The sequence below is a fragment of the Panthera pardus genome, unplaced genomic scaffold, assembly GCF_024362965.1.
Source record: "Panthera pardus isolate Hobbes unplaced genomic scaffold, ASM2436296v1 HiC_scaffold_1, whole genome shotgun sequence".
In the NCBI taxonomy this organism is placed as follows: Eukaryota; Metazoa; Chordata; class Mammalia; order Carnivora; family Felidae; genus Panthera; species Panthera pardus.
The window spans coordinates 12826769-12849245 of record NW_026526654.1 but is presented as its reverse complement, the minus strand read 5'-3'; the positions used below and the strand labels follow the sequence as shown (position 1 = coordinate 12849245).

The window sequence follows — 22477 nt, the reverse complement described above, 5'->3', positions numbered from 1 at the left end:
ACACGCACAGAATGGTTACCTGGGTGCAGAATGGTTGTCAGCATCTCGGTTGTCTCTGCTCACGATGGCGTGGCTGCGTGGGGGCTGCGTCTGCTGCCCCAGCATCACGAAAGGGTGAACTGCGTGTCTCCAGCCCTGGACGTGATCCAAATTCAAAATTCTTTCACACCTTCGTAACGTCTAAATATCATTAAGTTGAACCATGGTAGGTCCGAGACCATCTGCACGTGAAAAGCAAAAATGATGAGAGGTATGGTCAAGAGCGTGTAATGAGTGCAGTTCCTCAATGTGAGATAGTGGCAGATAAGTCGAAGTGATTTTGTGTAGATCCAGGCACTGGCTGGAAAGGCTGGCCGGTGGGATTGGTATTCAGTACAAAGGGCCATATGGAAGTTCTAGAGAGATTTCAAAAACTTTAAAAATTGCAACAGATTCAAATTCATTTTGCTACTGATAGAAATCTCTATACGTGTGTGTCCCTGTCTCTTTCCATCTGTGTCTGGTTGTAGAAATGTTTTGAATCGCTGAGAACTCATACAGATAAGACAGGAAAAATGGGCAATGATGAAAACAAATTGATTGTGTAAATCATATTGCTTCCCCTCCCCCCACCCCTTCCAGAGAGTTCAGCCATAATTTTTTTGTTTAATAGTAGACTTGTGCTTAGCACATGATATCCACTCAATAATTGATATCTGGATCAAATTAGATGTTGTCCCGGTAACTTTTTGCTTGTCTCCTCTGCCCCAGCAGCTTTGAAATCAACACTGCAAAGTAAAAAGGGAAGTGTGTGCTGAAAATGTATAGACATCGAGAATGAGAAAGCTAATATCACAGTATATCCAACTCATGTTAAAAAAAAAACAAAAAACAGCCAAAAACTTGCAAGTGATAACTTTCATGTATGCACGATGAATGTGTGAATTCAGTGTTTGGAGAAATCTTTCGATTTTCTGAGTGATAGATTTCAGGGTTGTTCAAGACATACTCCTTAGCTAACCAGAAGGACTGAAATACCTAAGATATCCCTTATGACAAGATGTGGGGAGAAGGCAGAACATCTTAAGTTTAAAATTGTCTGTATTTGTTTATTTGGTTTCTATGATTTCTCAGGTCTTTTCAGTGGAATCAGGAATACGTGTTGCATGGGGTTTGAACCTTGCGAAATGTTACCGTTGTTTAGAAATAGTTCCAAAGTGGAAGCATGCGTCACCGAGAAGCTGTGGACTGCTGACTTGGTGTGGAGAGTGTTCTCTGTCACTAATCCTGGCCAACTCAATAAACAGTCTTGGAGGAAGACTTATTTGCCCTGTTGCTCTCTAAGTATGCTTTAGGAGGTAGAACACGATGTTTTTGTCATCACGGGCTGTGATGTTAGGACTTACGACTTAGCGTGGAGCCAGTCTTGGTGGCGGCAAACCAGGGGGCGGTAACTCCAGTAAAACGTGGTGGAGGTTTGTGGGGTCCTGGAGTCAAGGCACTTCACGCTTTCAGAGAGGGGGGTAACCCAGTGTTGCTGATGTCCTCAGACCATGGGGACGACTGTGATCTTAGTCCCTAACTTTGATGAAAGAGGAGAGTGACCCGGTTGGGAGAAGAGGGGTAGTATGTAAGGATAGAGTGAATCTTAGAAAGAAGCACTTTAAGGTGAACAGACAATGATTCTAAAAGAATCAATAAGCTAAGGGGCGCCTGACTGGTTTAGTCAGTGGAGCGTGCGATTCTTGATCTCAGGTCATGAGTTCAAGCCCCATGTTGGGGGTAAAGCTTACTTAAAAAAAAAAAATCAATAAGCTCAGAAAATAGCCAAGCCTTTTCAGGGCCTGATAGGAGAAAAGTTTCTCTACACCGAAGAAGGCTGCAGGAGAGACGCTGTTTCCAGAGAGATCGATTTCCACTGAGGTTCTGTGGACATTTCCAGGTGAGGGAATGAACCAGAAGTTGGCTGGAAGGCAGCGCAGTGTGTGGACTTGAGGGACCTGGTTGGGGGCAGGCTGGTTGAGAGGTTTGGCAGTTCAGCTAGGGCTTCATGGGCACACGGTCAGCTCAGTCACACGGGAGACTGTGCTCCGCAGGGCCCGTGCTTGGTTTCATGTTGTGCTGTCGCCATCTTGAAATTCTTAGACATTTTTGAATAAGGGGCCTCACTGTTCCCTTTTGCACTGGGTCCCACAAATTATGCAGCCAGTCCTGCCAGGACCTTAGAGAGGCAGGGGAAGGGGACGGGAGGAGCTGGAGACTTGGTTCCAGGCAGTCAAGGTGGACTGGTGTTGTCAGAGCTCTCTGAAGGTGACAGAGTGGCTGTTCAGCCACCTTCTTGGTGCTGTAAGCTGTTGCCAGAAACAGGTTGAAGTGATGAAAGGAGCCTGAACTGGGAGGAAGATTTGCTTGAAGAAAATTCTTTCTAGCGAGAATTAGCTTTACTATCTAACGATAATGTTGTAAGAACATTGTAACAGGAATGTTCAACCATCATAATCTTTTCAGACAAGTGTGATTAGAAGGTATTTATTGCTGTCAAATTATTATTCATGATCCGTGGAAATGTGGATCTAAAAATTACCTTACTTGAGAGAGGCTGATACCATTTTCAGCACTGTATCTAATTAAGTCTTTTTTTTGGTAAAAGACACCGCAGAGGCAAACTGTAGGTATCTCTGAATTGTAAATGCGGATTCCCGAGGTGCAGGATGAGGATATCTTGACAGACACACGGAAGGAGGGGTCGCATCACTGTTGATTATGCAGTGAGTTATCAAAATGATAAAGAGAACAGAACAGGAATGACCTGCATGTGAATTTCCTAAAATAAATTGGATCCAGGCCCCAATTCTAAAACCTATTTATTGAGCCTTTATACTCTGATCCGTATCTTATTAGTCATCGTATCCAAACCTGCAGCCACTGTCGGCGGGGCCACGATTCATACCGTCTTCCTTACGGTTACACACGACACGGTACATCACATGTGCAGAGATCTTGGTTCAGACCTGAAACTAATCCCTCAGATTTCACATCCGCCATTGCCCCACATGCGTCCACACATCCCAATACTGATGCCTGCTTCTATCTTCCTTTCTATGGGACGTGTGCCATGATTTTGCATTACATTGACTATGTTCTTGAGACCTCCAGGTCTCAAGGAGGGAAATATGAATGTTTTCCATGACTGTATTATGCTTGTGAACCACAGTTCATACTTCTTTCTTTGTTCCTTCCTTCCTTCCTTCCTTCCTTCCTTCCTTCCTTCCTCTCTCTCTCTTCCTTCCTTTCTTTCTTTCTTTCTTTCTTTCTTTCTTTCTTTCTTTCTTTCTTTCCTTTCTCTTCCTTCCTTCCTCTCCCTTCCTTCCTTCCTTCCTTCCTCTCTCTTCCTTCCTTGTTCCTTCCTTCCTTCCTATCCCTTCCTTCCTTCCTTCTCCTTCCTTCCTTCCTTCCTTCCTTCCTTCCTTCCTTCCTTCCTTCCTCTTCCTTCCTTCCTTCCTTCCTTCCTCTTCCTTCCTTCCTTCCTTCCTTCCTTCCTTCCTTCCTCCCTCTTTCTTTCTTTCTTTCCTTCCTTCCTTCCTTCCTTCCTTCCTTCCTTCCTTCCTTCCTTTCTCTTTCTTTCTTCCTTCCTTTCTCTCTCTCTTCCTTCCTTTCTTTCCCTTTCTTTCTTTCTTTCTTTCTTTCTTTCTTTCTTTCTGTGAAATATCAGTTAACAATTGGGCTATCTTCTAATTACTAATTTTAATGAGAATTAAATACTAAGGGAAAAACATAAATCAATCCACATAGTCCCCATTTCAGTCTGTGTGGTTACTGTCTGGAGATGTCTCACAGCTCACCAATGCTCTGTTCACTTATTTAAAGTCATTTTTTTGCTCGCACGCCCTTTGTGGAATCTACGTTACTGGTTCACCAGTCTTGTCTTCCACAACATCTTGTTCATTTTTTGGTTCCATTCATTGGTGTAGTTTTTATCTCAGGCATGGTAGTTCTCATCTCCAGGAGTAAAATTTGAGTCTTACTGCTATCTTCCATGTCTCTACTTACTGTGTTCAAAGGTTTCCCAGTGTTTTGAACATACAGAATGTGGCTTATCGTAACAGTTTAACACACAGATTTGGTCCTTTGTTAGGTATATCACTTCTGAGCTGGTTCCCCATTGATCATTCTTTCTCCTCCTTGTGGGTCTTATTTGCCTGCTTTCTTATATATCTGGTCATTTCTTCTTGGATGTTGGACATAGTGAATTTTGCCTTGTTGGTTACTGAATATTTTTGTATTTCTGTAAATAATCTTGAGCTCTGTTTGGGGGGGCATTGGAGTTATTTGGAAACAGTGTGATCCTTTCAGAACTTGAATTTAATGCTTCTTGGTGGGAATAGAGTAGCATCCAGCCCAGGGCTCCTATCTCCCCTTCTACACCTGCACTGAAACAAGACATGTGTGTGCTCCACCCAAGGCCACCTTCAGTTAGGTTTCCATTCTGGCTGCTGAAACAGACGCTATTTATGGCATTGCATGAACTCTGACTCCTCTCCCTTTTCAGGGGGTTCTGTCCCGGACCTTGTGTCATTTTCTGGGGTGCAGACGCTGATCAGAGCTCTTCTGTGTACTTGAGGGGGGCCTTCTGTAGATCTTTGAAGTTCTGCAGCTCTGTCCTCTCTGTGACTCTGTCCTGTGCGCACTGGCCAGCTCGGTCTCTAGACTTTTGGTTCAGTTTCCTCTTGAGAGGCCGTGGGTGACACAGATTCTTTCTGTGCTGCAGCTTGGGAATGCCTTCAAGGCTGTGAGCTGGAGTGACAGCAACAATGTGACCGCCTCCTTTTCTTCCCAGCTCTCAGAAGTCATATTTTTTCTGAGTGGCTTTGTTTTTGTTTCAGCTGATTCAGGCAGGAATGTAAATCCGGTCCCTGTTACTCATAAGGGAAGTGCTCCTGTGGTTTTTTAAATTTCTACTATCCAGTGAATAGGTTGGTAAGTTGACATGGCAATACTTCTGGTGGTGGTATGGTTACTGTTTCTTTTGGGACGGAAACTTGTTTTATGCATCGAAATCTTATAAAAAACATATATCTTTCAACCTGTAAATTTTGCTAATAGATATTTAGCTGATTTATTGGCTTACGTCTTTTTTTAAACTAATTAACTAATATGCATTTGATATTAATGTAGCCTTTTAGATATAAATATAAAAAATCAGACTTCTGTAGACCAGATAATTCATAAGGTCCAGGGCAAAATGAATATGTGGGACTCTTCAAAAATTATGGGAAATTAATGATGGCCACAGAGCATTAAACCCAGTCCAGGACCCATCTACGCATGACTGCAGAGATCGTGCACCCGTGAAGCCAGCGCTGACCAGCATATTTTTATGCGTTTTACCTATAAATAGTAAATAAAAGAAGCAAACGATTTCCTGGAGAGTTTCATTTAGTAGTCTATGAAATTTCCAAAAAGCACAGTATTATACAGTGATTAAAATTTATGTTAGAAGATTTTGAAATTATAATAGTTCGCTGTTACAAGTTGGCACTGTGGAGTTTTTAGTTGTGCTATGCAACTGGTGTGAGGGTTGCATTTGAGTATGATGGGGGATAAATTTGGAAGGATCGTGAAGGGTCATGTCTGCCTTGGATACAGTGCAGTAGTGAAGTTTTATTCTTTGGTCAGTGACAAACTCCGTACATTTTAAAGCAGAAACATCATGTGAAGAAATGTGTATTTCAGAAAGATAATTATGGTAAATTGTCCAAGATTTTCTGATAATCTTATCTACAAATGAACAGCACTGCTAGGAATTTACCCAAGGGATACAGGAGTGCTGATGCATAGGGGCACTTGTACCCCAATGTTTATAGCAGCACTTTCAATAGCCAAATTATGGAGAGAGCCTAAATGTCCATCAGCTGACAAATGGATAAAGAAGATGTGGTTTATATACACAATGGAATACTACATGACAAGAGAAAGAATGAAATATGGCCCTTTGTAGCAACATGGATGGAAGTGGAGAGTGTGATGCTAAGTGAAATAAGTCATACAGAGAAAGACAGATACCATATGTTTTCACTCTTATGTGGAGCCTGAGAAACTTACCAGAAGACCATGGGGGGAGGGGAAGGAAAAAAGAAGGTTAAAGAGGGAGGGAACCAAAACACAAGAGAATCTTAAAAAGTGAGAACAAACTCAGGGTTGGTGGGGGGTGGGAGAGAAGGGAAGGTGGGTGATGGGCATCGAGGAGGGCATCTGTTGGGATGAGCACTGGGTGTTATATGCAAGCCAATTTGACAATAAATTTCATATAAAAAATAATAAAGTTTGTTCACACACACACACACACACACACACACACACACACACACGAGAAGAGGACCCAAATAGTGAAAATCTCCCCCCCTTCCTAATGTTTGTCCTTATTTTCTTTCTACTGTGTATGGATGTAATTTCCCCTTGAGCCTTCCACGTGCCCCTTACGTGAGCTGGAGAACATGAATACATTCTTTCTCCATTTAGCCCCATCTCTCAACCTCTAGATTGCCAGTGGAGTTTTTTTCATGGACATTTGCAATAAACCTTATCACTGTTTGAAATATATTTCCTTTTCTCTTCTTTCTTTCAGTGTGCTCGGTATGATAATGCCTTCATTGCAGAGATCCTGATTGACAGAGGGGTCAATGTCAACCACCAGGATGAAGACTTTTGGACACCAATGCACATCGCCTGTGCTTGTGATAACCCTGACATTGTCCTGCTGCTTATATTAGTAAGTAAAGCAATGTGGTTTATTACCATTTGATGGTTCGATGGCATATAAAAGGCTGTGTATTTAACTAGTAACATTTCACAATATGTAATACTTTGGTTGATAAAAAAATGTGTGTGTGTGTGTGTGTGTGTGTGTGATCGTTTGTTTTCCTGGAATTACAAGATAATTAGAGACTAAGGTTGTGGGTCACATAGTTCATAAAACAAATTGCATAGATGTCATGTGAAGCTATGCTGCCTTTTCTGGGAAATTATAAGCCTTCATATTTGCAGATCAGTCTTAACGAAAATGGTTTGAGAAGTGTTGTTTCATTAAGTCCACAGTCCATTCTCTTCTTAATTTTTAGCCAACTAGACACACGGTATCTATTAAATCTTATCCTCTTGGTGACATCTAGTAAAGAAGTATCTACAACATTTCTTTATGAGAAAATGAAAACGTTCAGTATAACAAACACTGGATTTACTTGTTGCTCTTGTTTTCGGGTAGAGCTTAGACGCTGACATTGACCCTCACACCACACTTTAATTATTTTGGAATTAGGATTGGGGATTTTTTTTTTCTGATGAGTTTAGCTCTAACAAAGGTTTTAAGAAGTTGTGCAGGATTTTTTTGAAAACATGTGCCTCTCAATGTCTGATGACATTGCGTTTCTTTAACAGACAGAACTGAGCAACAGAATTTGACTTTACTGCATGTATGAGCTGGAGGTCAAATCTGTAGTTTTCAAATTAACATTTTCCTGGTTCTGCAGTTCCCTTTTCTCACATCGTATGCATAGTTCTCTTTCTGATAGTTATCTTAGTGACCTTCATTTACTGAGCACGCATTTAATTAATATTTATTGATTATCACTTTCAACACAGTTCCTGCCTTTGAGGAAATTACAGTTTATTCATTCATTCAGCAAATAATTGTTGAATAACCACTATGTTCTAGGTGCTACACAGTGGGCGAAAAGACATTGGACGTTATAGAGCGTGGCAAAAACAAACCAAAGCAAGTAAAGCGAGACTGAGAAATTTGATTAGTGGCTTAAGCAAGTCTGAATAGTCTCCTTGCCACCATCTAAGAGCCAGCCCAGCCAGCCACCCACAGGAATAATTTACTTTTAAATAAATATGGATGAAACACATTGTCCTAAAAATTGTAATTTCTATAGAAACGTGTACCCATCAACAACCCCAAACGAGAGATTTATTTTGTTTCCAGAATTAAATGCCATTGTACTTGGTTTAGCGCTGCATTGTCCAATATTCTCTCCGTTTTCCAAATATTATTGATGTGTAAGAGACTGCGTAAATATTTGAGTGCCTTTTGTTCTGTACCAAGAGGGTCAGCAGTGAACAAAAGTAGCCGAAATCCCTGCAGAAATCCCTGCCTCGTGGGGCTTACATTCTACCGGGGAGAAGGACAAACACGCAAATGAGTCAAATACACAGGATGTCACCCACAGAGAACCGTTGGAAGGACAAGAAGAGAGGAGTAGAGAGTATTAAGGGGTGGCCTCATGGAGAAGGTGACTGACACATGAACCATGAGCCACATGGAGGGGTAGTCACAAGGTGAGCAGGGTGTGGGGGATAGCAAGGGTCTTGTATTTGTGGAACAGCAAGGAAACCAGTGCAGCTGGAGTGCAGCGGGTGGGGGCAGGGGGGGCCAGTGTCGGAGACACAGGCGGTGGATCTACTGGCACCAGTGGGCGGGACATTGGAATCTCCTTTCACCCCGGGTGACTCGGGGATCCTTTGGAGAGTTTGGGTGGAGAAATGATGCAATCTGACTTATGTCTGAGAAGGCCACTGGCTGCTGTGTTGAGAACAGACAAGCGGAGGGGAAGGATGGGGGGCACTTAGCACCCTGCTGTCAGCCGCCAGGCTAGCCCCGGTGGGGTGGTGGGACGTGACTGGCATCTGCACGTGTGCAAGGTCAGGCTGTCCGTGTTTGGTGTGGGATTGGATTTAGCGCTTGAGAGAAAGAACACGAGTCACAGATGGCCTGCCCCTTTTGGTGCGAGGACGAGAGGGTTGGAATTTGTGTTAAAAGCATCTGAATCATCTTTTTCAAGTTTGTCAGGAAATCGTTGTCTAGAGAAACAATTCCATCTCTCTCTCTCTCTCTCTCTCAAAAATAAATAAACATATTTTTATAAAGGGGGCGGCCACCTGGGTGGCTCAGTTGGTTACGCGTCTGACTCTTGGTTTCGGCTCAGGGTCGTGATCTCACGGTTCGTGGGTTCGAGCCCTCTGCTGATAGCACGGACCCTGCTTGGGATTCTCTCTCTTCCTCTCTCTCTGCCTTCTTCCATCCCCTCAAAAGTAAATAAATAAACATAAAAAAAAAAGATTTCGGTGAGTTGAGATAATTACGTATTGTGGGTTTTGTGAAGTAGAGATGTGTGAATGTGTGTGTTGCTGTCATATCCTGAACAGCATTAGAACATTTCTACTTTAATTGGATCACAAGTGGTTTGTGTTTATGGAGTAGGTTTAGGTACTGTGAATATTGTCAGTTTTCTTGCCAAATGATCTACAAAATTCTAGAAGATATTAATACTTGACTATTATACAGCACTTCATATGTGCCTGATATTTTTCTACAGGCTTCATAAGGATTAATTCACCCTACTACATATGTGCTAGCTTTCACCTGCCTTCGATAGGTGAGGGACGGGTGCTCAGAGAGGGCAGTGCATATGTTGCAGGCCAGAACATAGTGTCTGAGACCAGGTTTGGTGTCCTAATCTGAACCCCAGTCCCTGTGATCTGTTGTCGTATTGCTAATGCTAGAATTCATACAGAGCCAGAAGTCCCCAGAGTGGACTACTAAGGCAGTCATTCCCATTGTTGTTTTTTATAATTTTTTAAAATATGTATTTACTTTTGAGAGAGAGAGAGAGAGAGACAGAGCATGAGTGGGAGAGGGGCAGAGAGAGAGGGAGACACAGAATCCTAAGCAGGCTCCAGGTTCCGAGCTGTCAGCATAGAACCCAACACTGGGCTCGAACCCATGAAACTGAGAATATGACCTGAGCCCAAACCAACACTCAGATGCTTAACCTTCTGAGCCACCCAGGCACCCTCGTATGAACCTTGTTTTCGATGTCTTTCGTTTTAAAGACACCATTTTATTTTATTATTTTATTTTATTTAATTTTTATTTTTAGAGAGAGAGAAGGAGAGTGTGAGTGGGGGAGATGGGTAGAGGGGCAGAGGGAGAGAGAGAATCATAAGCAGGCTCCAAGCCCAGTGCAGAGCCTGACATAGGGCTTGATCCCACGACCCTGAGATCTTGACCTGAATCAAAATCGAGGGCCGGGCACTCAACCAACTGAGCCACCTAGGCGCCCCGTAAAGACACATTTTTAAATATGTACTGGTAATTCATAAACATCATCGAGCTCACGGCCAGTGACACTGTAACTCATGCCTGAAGGAAGTTTATCCACCCACATATTTTCCCCATAAGGCTCATCATAGCTTCCTTGCGCTTAGAAGCAGTAGATAGGACTTCAGCACCATGCTTGGGGCTCATTTTAAGCAACAAAATCACTGACAAAAGGACAAAAGTGTGAAAAACATGACGCCAAATAGACTACAGTAAGACTTTTTTTCACTACGACCCTGAACCAAGAAGACGCAGCATCATCTCACACGAGCTCGGCTCCCAGCATGTGCACTGGGTGACCGGAATGTTCGCGCATATGCGCGAATGGCCATGGACGTGTACCTGAAGTGCTCATCTTGGTGTTACAAAATAATTAGGCAAACAGGAATAATGAGGACCCACTGTGTTTATTACTAAGCAAGACAATTGATACTTTCTGGAATTTTAAGTATGAAATGGAAATCATCTAAACCCAGTATATTTTCGGAATTGGGGTGGGTCCAAGAAAATGATGGGTTTCTGCAGTAACTTTTCAAAACTTAGACCAAAAGAAATATGATTTTTACAATTTCCAGCATGTAGTTAAATAGGGCTTTGGAGTTTCTTCGAAGTTTTACAAATATCTCACTGGGAAAATAGAGTATTTCTATGATGTGAGCAACACACTTAATATATAATCTCTATTTTTATGCAAAGAAATCCGATATCAGAGAGGTTATATAATAGAATAAAATCTCAAATCTAAATGTTTTGGGTCCCAATAAAATAATGCACTATAATTTTTTATATTTATATACAAATATATATATATATACATATATATATTTATGTTATATATAAATACGTGCATTTAATTATATATATAACATAATATATATCATAATAGTTTGTCCGCTGAGAATTTTCTTTTACTTACCTTATTTTAGTGGTTGTTGAGCATCTCCCATATGTACATTTTTATTTTTCATCTTACATTATCTGATTTTTTGAAAATATTTTCTGATTTGCTCCATATTCGAACACTAATGTTCTATAGCTCAAACTTTTACCTTGTTTTTCTTTTTTTTTTTTTTTTAATAATTTCAAGGTAATTTGCCATTTCCCAGATTTTAAGAAGCTTTTCTATTAGGAATAAATCTCAAAAGCTGATAATTGATGAACTCCAGTCATGTCAGGATTTATTCTCTTGAAAGTCTCAATTTCACATTTATCCCAACATGTTTATACATGTATGTGTCTGCGTTGTGTCTGGAAGCACACGATGAGTTAGCGCTTATAGGATACGCTCAGAACCTGCTCAGGCACTTGGCTCACCAGCCGGCTTCCCTCTGCCATCAGGTGCCACGGGACTGTGCTCAGGGTGGTCTCTGGGTCCGCTTGCTCTCTTCTCCCCTCTTTCCTCATGTGACTTTGGATAAAAGATTTGCATTTATTGCGGTTTTCTGAATTTTCACATCTGATGGCGCAGTGCAGCCCCTTCCAAAGCCGGGGCAAATCTGAACACTGTAACAGCCCGTGGCATTTGGAACCATATGAAACAAATCCTTTTCATTTGGAGCTCATTATTTTGAAAGGAGAATAATTTAATTGAGTCAAACACTGCGGGGTGCTTATTTATACTGGAGAAAATGATTCACCCGTGTTACTGACAGATCATCTCGGGCTTTTTCTCTTTTCCTGTTGAAAAACTTGGGAGGCTATAATTTGATATTCCACATGTCCTGGCATTATTTAATAAATCTTACTCTATAAAGGGTAGCTCTGATACATAATTACAAGAAGTAATAGACAATTGAAGGATACAGTGTCATTTTAATTAGTTTTATTTATTTGCTTATTATTTTTTTAAAAAATATTTATTTATTTTGAGAACGAGAGAGACAGAGCACATAAGCAGGGGCTGGGCAGAGAGTGAAAGAGAGAGAACCCCAAGCAGGCTCTGCAGTGCCAGCACAGAACTGCGAGATCATGACCTGAGCCAAAGTCAAGAGCCAGACAGTTAACCCAGCTGAGCGCCCCAGGTGCTCCAGGGTAATGGTGAATTTTTTCTGTTACATACTCCCAGGAGATGTTTCAAGGGCTTTTAACTCCTTGAAATCAGGTGCAGGGAAAATGTTAGCAGGTGGACAATCATTTACCAGGGGGAGCTCAGCAGTATCTTTACCATTGGCCGCAACAACGCACACTGAACGTTTTCTCGATCCTTGGCTTTTTGTGTTTGAACGTCTGATGTTCACGATTTTTTTGCCTGTTGGATAGAGGGTGTCGTGGACCGTGTCTGGTGGGCAGTGTGGAACCAGATCATTTTAATGGGTGCTGCATTTAATGGGTGTTAGTTTCTGGGAACTAACAATTCTGTCATAACTGAAACAGTAAATGATATTTCAAAAGCATGTTGCTTACTTTGTGTTAGGTGGCTTCAACTGAGAGGTCAAAATTAACGCATTCCCAGACTTTACTCGTTAGTTGCTTGGACCATTCTATACTAGTATAAAGTTTTTATATTGTTTCGTTACAATTTATCTTTCCCATCACTTTGATTTAAATATTAAGATATGGGGCACCCTGCTGTTTAAGATTATATTTCTCCCTAGAAAATGAGCTATAACTCCAGATGGTTCAGGGTAAGTCTGATTCTCCAAGACCTGTGGCAGAGCTGATGTCTTTATCAACTTAAAAATTTTTTTTTCTTAATATTTATTCGTTTTATTTTGAGAGAGAGAGAGAAAGAGACAGAGACAGAACTTGAGTGGGGGAGGAGCAGAGAGAGGGAGACACAGAATCTGAAGCAGGTTCCAGGCTCTGAGTTGTCAGCACAGAGCCCGACGTGGGGCTTAAACTCAAGAACCATGAGATCAGGACCGGGCCAAAGTCGGACATTTAACCGATTGAGCCACCAAGGTGCCCCCTCTTTTTATGTAAATGATCCTACATATGATATTCAACCTCTTTCTTAACAGTTTATCTTGCCTTCAACTCCACTGAAAAAATAAGTTTTCAGGCTTGAATGTGTTTGGCTTCACCCAACAAACTGTTGATTCCTCCCCCCACCCATTTATTCACAGCCTTTGTTCCATTCCAAAAGGTGTGTGTTCGTCTCTCTACACTATGTGCTCATTCGTCCTCTCTAGATTCAACTAATTTCCACCCTTCGAAGGATTTCTTCCTCACTTTTTCATCTCTCATTTCCAGGGTCTTTCTATTGGACTCTTCTTTTAAATTCATAGTTAGGTCCCAGGATCTTCCATTAATTCAGAAAATAAGGAAAACCCTGATCAAATGTATTTCCTGTAATTGTCACCTCAGTGTCTCTCTCATTTTTATAGTCAAGCTTCTCTGAAGAGCAGTGTGTGTTTGCTGACCCACTTATCACCTCTCGGCCATGCTTCGGTGCGGCCAGGCTGGCTGCTGTCCATGCAAGGACCACAGCGTGGCCCTTGCCAAGAACACGGTTGGCATCGCTGTGATGGACTCGGGAGGCACATTTTATTGTTTACCCTACTTAATTTATTTCACTAGATCTGAAGGCAAGTGGGTCAAAAAAGGAACTTGGGCGGACATCCAGGTTTTTAGCCCCTGTTCGTGGCCATTAAACCTAAGACCCTCTTTGCTTTATTGAGGTATACTTGATAAACGTGATTATGTATACATACATTTTAAATTTTTTTAATGTTTATTTTTGAAAGAGAGAGAGACAGAGGGTGAGCAGGGCAGGGGCAGAGATAGAAGGAGACACAGAATCGGAAGCAGGCTCCAGGCTCCGAGCCGTCAGCACAGAGCCTGGCGCGAGGCTCGAACCCATACACTGTGAGATCATGACCTGAACCAAAGTCGGATGCTTAACCTACTGAGCCACCCAGGCGACCCATGATTGTATATTTTTTAAGTGTACAACGTGATGATCTGATATAAGCATACTTTGTGAAACGATTACCACATTCAGGTTAATTAATATACATCCACCAACTCACGTAGTGGCCAGTAATTCTTTTTCTGTTGTGGTAAGAATGTGGTAGGAAGATCTACTGTCTTAGCAAAACTCAAGTGTACAAAACAATGTTACTACTCACAGTCACCATGCTGTATGTTAGATCCGGAAAGCACATCCATCCATCTGTAACTGGAGGCTGGTTCTCTGCCCAGTAGCTCCCCATCTCCCCGACCCCAGCCCCTGGTGACCACCCTTCTCCTCTGTGTTTCTAGGAGTTTGACTTCTGTTTGTTGTACATCCTACCATGGCCTAAACCTTCCCATCACTAAGATGTATAGTGAAAATCCATCCTGACCTTACGGTGAAAATTCTCACTCAATATTCACTGAGACTAAGACCATGAAAGGGATTTCAGAAAACGGGCAATAGTGTGTGCTTCGTGATTTTTCTATGACTTGACATAAAATTCTTTGAAGGACAGAGAAATACACTTTCATAGGCATCTGACAGAAACATGAGTCCTTTTGGTTTTTCCCAGGCTTGGAAAGTTTGAGACACACATGTGTCCACGTCCAAGGCATAAGGAAAACTTCCTTAGGCTTCCCTGTTCATTTATGTAAGCTCCCATTTTTGGTAAATTATACTTCTTCTTCAAAAGTGCTTTCCATTATAACCTTTTTTCATCTACATTTAAGACAATTTAAAAAATTTAATAATTTAATATTGTAAAGCATTTAGATTTAATTTCTGAATGTCCTTTTAGTAAGACATATTGTTTTTCTTTTTAAAAAATTTTTTTAATGTTTATTTATTTTTGAGAGAGAGATTGTGAGCAGGGGAGGAGCAGAGAGAGAGGGAGACACAGAATCCGAAGCAGGCTCCAGGCTCCGAGCTGTCAGCAGAGAGCCCGATGTGGGGTTCAAATCCACGAACCACAAGATCATGATCTGAGCTGAAGTCGGACACTTAACCAATTGAGCCCAAGATGTGATATTTTTCTAATCACAGAAGCAATTCACATTTATTTCAGAAGCATTGAAAAATATAGAAAAACCAAAAGAACATAAAAGTCCCCCACAATCCCACAGCTCAGAGAAAGTCAACGTTATCATTTTAATGCACAGCTTCCTGGTTCTTTGTGGGGGTGAGTGTAGCACCCACTTAGTCCATACGGTTTCTTTGCAATATCACAAAATTATTCCATGTTTTAAAATATTTTGTGGAAACGTGTATTTAGAGGCTGCACAGTGTTCTAGAGTTTAGATGCTGTAATACTTTTGGGGAATTTCAGCTGTTTCCAGTTTCTCATGCTTAAAAATGATGAGTAATTTGTAATTTAAAAGAGCTGCTATTTACAATGGAACATAATCATCAGTTTTATTTCCTCCATGACTGAGTGGAAGAAGTTCAACTAAAGAGAGCTCTGAGGACGGATGCGGATGTCTACGCATCTGGCTCTTTCTAAACTAGAAGCACGTAACTGAGTTTTTCCTAGCTGCTGCCAACTGGATTTCAGCATAAGAATTACACCGTGATGCTCTAAGACACTCCTCATGTGAAATGGCTGGCCTGTACCTCTGGAGTGCATCTAATAGTTCAGTCCTTGGAAGACTGACAAACTGGCCAAGTCCAGAACCCTGCATGAGAAGGGCTGTGCCATCGTGCCCCACAGCAAGTTTGTGTGGGACATGGGCTAATGTAGGGTCAGATATGCCTGGACGTACTTACTTAGAAACATCATGTGGCATTTCTGCTCTGCTTCGTTTCTCACCCCCTGCCCCCCGACCTTGTGTTCAAGGTTACATCTCAAGAATGGCTTTGGGATGATGAAATATCACCCCTTTGTGGGTGTCATAGCCCGGGAGTCCTTATACAATATGACTGTCTTTCGATTTGGAATGTGCCTTCTACGTAGGTAGCGCTGGATTGTGTATAGAGCAGTGAAAGAAAATAACCTGCTATCATATGCCTTGACTTTTGGTTCAAGTTGTGTTTTTCTCAGTGTTCATTCCCTGTAGGTCGATGATCAGTATCCCATGCAGATTTTCCCCTACTGTGTGCCCTCTATGTAGCATTGCTTAGGAGTTTATATTTTATTAGCAATGACTTGCATTGAACCACTTCTGTAAGTGATCACTGTTTCGATGACCCCATAGTTCTGAGGTGGTTAGATTTTCATACAGTCTGTTCAGCTAAAGAGAAGAGAAAAGGGTCAAGACATTCCCATGAGCATGGAGAAACATTGGTCTTCTGATCCCAGTCATTACGTCTCCCTCTTTACCTCCATTGGAAGAGCATGCCTGACCGCCATACTGGCTGCTAGCTGTGGGTGACAGAGTGTTTTTTACTTAATTCCGAACTCATCCCGGGGACTTGGATGCAATGTTTATTAATAAATCAAGCTCCACAAGATAAGAAATTCCTTCACAGTCAAATTTAAAGAAACATTCAGTCCTTAAACCACATTGGAAAAGCACATTATTGTACCAGGATACTGCACAGTGCTTGCTCGTGTTGGGAGGGCTCGTAAACACAGACCCAGGACAGTGCATATTTCTGGTGATGCTTTCCTGTAATACCATTGTTGTCATTCATGATTCCTGACACCCTCATTTCTTTTTCAATATTATATCTGTTACAACAACCAGATCTGGGTATTTTAATATTCACAGAAATATGATGTTAGGTAATTTAGTCTTTAGATTTTTTTTCACTTTCAATGAAGATATTATGAGATATATATATAGATATATATATACATCTATATATATATAATTTCTATCTATAATTTTCTGATATCTAATATATATATAATTTCTATCTATAGTTTTCTATGATATCTAATATATATAATTTCTATCTATAATTTTTTGATATCTAATATATATATATAATTTCTATCTATAATTTTGTATGATATCTAATATATATATAATTTCTATCTATAATTTTCTGATATCTAATATATATATAATTTCTATCTATAATTTTCTGATATCTAATATATATATAATTTCTATCTATAATTTTCTGATATCTAATATATATATAATCTCTATCTATAATTTTCTATGATATCATATATATGTATATATGTATATATGTATATATGTTTATATATATATAAAATTTAATTCAGAAAGCTTGAGCCAGGACTTGCCAAATGAAATCACTCTTTGAAAGACTTGGTAGGCTCTGTTCCCTTAATGATTGTAGTCTGTGTTTAAAAAAAAAAATCCTAACACCTAAGAAGGTTTTAACTTTAAGAATTGTGTAATTTGCAGATAATGTAACAGAATTTCAGGATTCTGTGTTAAAACTTGAATAGCTACTAGTTGTTTTTGTGGAGATGGGGCGGGAGTAAGAAAACACACTGTGTCTCAGAAAACACACTTTATCCCCTGGTTTGCTATCATTCATGTGTTTTTGGTATTTTGTCTGGTGGGCACATGTCATTTCATGCCATTTATTAAATCTTTGACCAGTTGAGATTTAGGAGAAATCAGCAATCTGCGTTTACCTGGCAACTGAGAAGGAAAATGAGGAGGAAAGATGTGATGTGGGAAAAGTGTAGAAAAACTAAGACACGTTTGAATTTCGCTCCGTCTGACTGCCCGGGGTACGCAGAGTATGCAAGAAAACCTAGCGTGGGAACCATTTGGCAGACAGAAGTGCTTTCACCCTTTTCTGTAATAATTGAAGACTTTTACTAAAAACTTTGGCTTAAAACTTGGCAGACTAGGAGTCAGGTGGGAGTGTATATAGGAATAAGGAATATAATAAAAGATAAGATGACTTTTTTGGCTTGAGAAAGTAAGTTAAAAAAAAAAAAAAAAGAAGGGAGCCAAGCCAAAACAATGCCACAGAAAAATCCAGTCACCATCCAGTATTTTCTGTCAGCCTAGAGAAGTAGAAGGGGAATAAATCTGCAAGTATTAACAGAAGCAAGAGAAGTGTTTCATGGAAGTTTCCACATGACTCTAAGGCTGGGGGCAGAAATAAAATAATGTTTCCAGGAAGCACAAGACAACACAGCTATGACAGCTGTGAGCCTGTGCAGCACGGGGCCCTCCCCTTAGGGGCCGTGAGTAGTAGGTCCAGGCCAGAGTGCTGCTTTCCACACGGACTGGTTCTCAGAATCGGCAAACATCGGTTCTAGAATTACGTCCTTGGTTCTGACACTCACCTGTCCTGCTGCCCTCATCCGTGGGGACACAGTTACCACCTGCCTCCATTCTTAAATAATGAAACTGGTAACTAAAAGGGTTACCATTAAAGAAAAGGGTTTGGGCATCCCTGGTCCAGGTGCCTCCTGATGAGGTCCTTACAGACTGTCCCTGGGACTCAGTCTAGCTCAGTAGTGCCCCAAGCACTTGGCCCAGGGCTTCCCGTCTCACTGTGACCCGTCCAGCAGGTGGAGGCTTCACAGCGCTCTGGGGCGGTGTGGAGTTCTAAGAGATTCTGTAGGGACCCCAAATGCGTTTGACTGTGACACCTTGGAGACATCTCTTAAAAACATACTGTGCCATGAAATGCAGGTAAAAGTCGCAGAAGCTCTTCAGTGAAGCTGGAGAGGAGAAAGGACATCGATGTGTGAGGGGCTAGTTCCACCAGGATCCAGTGCCCTCACCTCTGTTACCTCCTCTGAGCAGAGTTTAGTCGGCAGTGAAAATGTGCAGGGACAGAACTCTGAGAGCATCAGTCTGAGATTGGGGAGAGTTAATTGGAAGGTCACTGATAACGAGAAATTCTCAACAATAGAATAGTTTAAGAGACTTCACTTCCGTCTCCTCTCCGAGTGAGATGACAGTCGGTCTTAATGACGTCATTGCCCGGGGTTTACACAGCCAGCGACACAACCAGGTGAGGATCCACCTGGGGTTTGTTTCCAAAATTCATGTCCGTCCCATTTCTGCCACGCTTCTGTATCTACTGCCTTTCTTGGGCTTTGATGAGGATGGGGATTATTTCGTAAATTTAACTGGACCCTTTAAATAAACTGTAAATACCTTGAAGGTAGCTTCTTTGCCTTATAATTTTTATACCACTTCTGCACCCTCATCTGAGAACTGCAGATACGAAGATGCGAAAGAGACCTCAAAACATGGAATAGGGTTATGGGATTGCAGAGTCTGGCAGGGACCTTGTCACATCATCTCATCGAAAGACTTATTTGAACTGTCCCGGGGGTCTGGGGCTGGGTTTGGAGAGGAAGCCACCGCTCCACCTGGCACAACGCCATTGATGGATCTGCTCAGGGATCTTTGAATCCTGACGGGTTTCACCTTTCCTATGGCCGTCAGATTCACCTGCTTCTTCTCGCACTGGATTAGTACGAATTCTGATGATATTTTAGAACAAAAAAAAGCCATTCTCAATAAGCTGCGAGGGAGTCTTCTCCTCAAACTCAGGATAAAAATGGAAACACTATTTTTAAAAATATCTCTGGCGAATTATGTGCATTCATTCATTCATTCATTCATTCATTAAATACATTTTTTATTGAGGGTCCGCTGTGTACTGTGTGCTAGGCTTGCTCCTAAGGATACATGAGCAACAGAGCAACCAAAGGGTCTTTGGCCTTAAACGTGGATACTGTGTAGGAGAGAAGGTGAGAGTGAGCATAAACACTAATTTGTTTCTTAGTGTATACATATTAATATATTTACATCAATATTTTTATGCGTGCCTCACATCAAATCTCAGCTTCCGGTGAGGGTTGGGATGGGGTAAGTAGGCTGTGTGTGGCCCTCACCCCCGTGGCCCTGCGCACACGTGGACTAAGACAGAAGAGGCCCCTCAGTGGAAGCAATGCCTGTGCAAGAACATGACCTGAAATGCTGATGAGTCACTCTGGGCTTAGGATGTGGTGATGAGAGTGAAGGAAATACTGATGGCATATTTTGAAGGTGAAATCAGTAGTAATGTGGGTCGTTTAACATCAAAGAAGGAGAGGGAATTTAAAAATGACTCCAAGCCATCTGTGTTTGGGAAATTGGAAGGGGTGGTGCAAAGACCCATCAGAGAAAAAAAGTTTTCTGTGGGAGGGCTATGCGTTCCTTTTTGAACATGTCAAGGTCAGAATCCATGGAAGATCCACCGGGGGACGTCCAGGAGGCATTGTTTCTGGAACTCGATAGAGAGTCTCATCTACACACATGGGAACAGAAGCCCTCGAGTAAATCAGGTCACCCCGTCAAAATGAAAGAACATTTAGAGTGCCTGGGTGGCTCAGTCGGTTGAACGTCCAACTTCGGCTCAGGTCATGATCTCACAGCTCGTGAGTTCGAGCCCTGCGTCGGGCTCTGTGCTGACGGCTCGGAGCCTGGAGCCTGCTTCGGATTCTGTGTCTCCCTCTCTCTTTCTCCCCCTAACCCACTTGCATTCGTCTCTGTTTCTCTCAAAAATAAATAAACATTAAAACAATTTTTTAAATAAAAAGAAATGAAAAAAAGTGAAAGAACATTTGAAAGATGGTCCAAAGTATACCAATTAAAAGACTGTTAGAGAAACAGGAGGCTGCAGAGAAAAGGGGAAGAGAGGAGCCAGATTTAGAAGGCAAACCAGAAGCTGGTGCTGTCGTGAGTGTCCAGGGGAAACATGGCTGGAGAGTTTCCTTGTGGATGGCGGAGTGGGAATTAATGGGAGAAGCTAGTCATTCAAACATGGGGAAGTAAATGCTAGGAAAGTTTCAAATTGTGTCCCAAGCTCAAATGCAAGGACATATACACTCTGTGTCATTTCCCTTTCGTATGTGTATAAATATCGCAGCGTGGAACATTAAAACTGCAATAGAATATGCTAGACTAAAGAAAGAAAAAGAGAGGAGCTGATACTATAAGGCACCAGAGATAAATCACACGTGAGGACCATTAACGCAAGGTATTTAGGGACAGAAAATATCAATTGTCCATATTCACAGTTTGCCGCTAAACAAAACCAGAAAAAGCTGTATTTCCTCCAAGCAAAGTATGGAGTGTTCGGATGAACAAAATAAGCCTTTTATTTTATGTATTTATTTTTTTAGTGAAATTTATTGTCAGATTGGTTTCCATACAACAACCAGTGCTCATCCCAACAGGTGCCCTCCTCAATGCCCATCACCACCCTCCCCTCCCTCACACCCCCCATCAACCCTCAGTTTATTCTCAGTTTTTAAGAGTCTCTTATGGTGTGCCTTCCTCCCTCTCTGTAACTTTTTTTTCCCCTTCCCCTCCCCCATGGTCTTCTGTTAAGCTTCTTAGGATCCACATAAGAGTGAAAACATATGGTATCTGTCTTTCTCTGCCTGACTTCTTTCACTTAGCATAATACCCTCCAGTTCCATCCACGTTGCTGCAAATGGCCAGATTTCATTCTTTCTCATTGCCAAGTAGTATTCCATTGTGTATATAAACCACATCTTCTTTATCCATTCGTCAGTTGATGGACATTTAAGCTCTTTGCATAATTTGGCCATTGTTGAAAGTGCTGCTATAAATATTGGGGTACAAGTGCCCCTATGCATCACCACTCCTGTATCCCTTGGGTAAATTCCTAGCAGTGCTATTGCTGGGTCATAGGGTAGGTCTATTTTTAACTGTTTGAGGAACCTCCACACTGTTTTCCAGAGCAGCTGCACCAATTTGCATTCCCACCAACAGGGCAAGAGGGTTCCCATTTCTCCACATCTTCTGCAGCATCTATAGTCTCCTGATTTGTTCATTTTAGCCACTCTGACTTGTGTGAGGTGATATCTCAGTGAAAATAAGCCTTTTAAAAAGCAGGGAACACTGACTGGTATTAGATAATAATTAAATGAAAATCAGTGAGGTAGAAAGACACTGCCTCATTTCGTGCAAGGTCTTTGTCAATGAATAGTGTGTGGTTCACACAAAACCATGATACGAAGGGAAATAAATGAGTGGCTTAGTAGGACACGTAATATAAGTGAATTGCACAATACCTTCAAATTATGTTCAATTTACCCTCACCATAGGGGGCTCTTTACTAACGTGGAACCCATGATTTCTTGTCTCAGCTTTTTCTCGGAAACACTCATTCACCGTGGTTGCTTATGAAATTGTATCTTTTAATTGGATGGTTGACCTTTAATTATATTGTGGCCACTCATTGATTCAAACGTTACTCAGGTTTGCTTGCCAGATAATCATTGACTTGTCTAAAGTTTTACTCCTCACCTTTGACTTCAGTAGATTTGAAACTCATCCGGGACCCAAGAGAACAGCCCTGTGTTTTCATCTTGTTTCAGAGTGTTGTTCATTGTTTATTTTGAAGAATACTTTTCTCAATATAAATGTCACACATTTATTGTAGAAAATTGAAGGAAACCCATACATGTAAGGAAGAAAATTAAAAATCACTAATAATTCCATCACATAGAGCTAATCACTGAGTATGTTTTGATG

At 41.4% G+C, this 22477-nt stretch overlaps 1 protein-coding gene across 3 annotated transcripts in view; it reads left to right on the top strand.

The window, feature by feature from the left end:
* MYO16 (myosin XVI) overlaps positions 1–22477 on the top strand; it is a 609969-nt gene that overhangs the window by 201580 nt on the left and 385912 nt on the right. For all 3 annotated transcript variants that reach the window (XM_053889237.1, XM_053889213.1, XM_053889198.1), the window contains exon 4: positions 6605–6748. In XM_053889237.1, coding sequence (XP_053745212.1) covers positions 6605–6748 — 144 coding nt within the window. The remainder of the gene's footprint in view (positions 1–6604; positions 6749–22477) is intronic.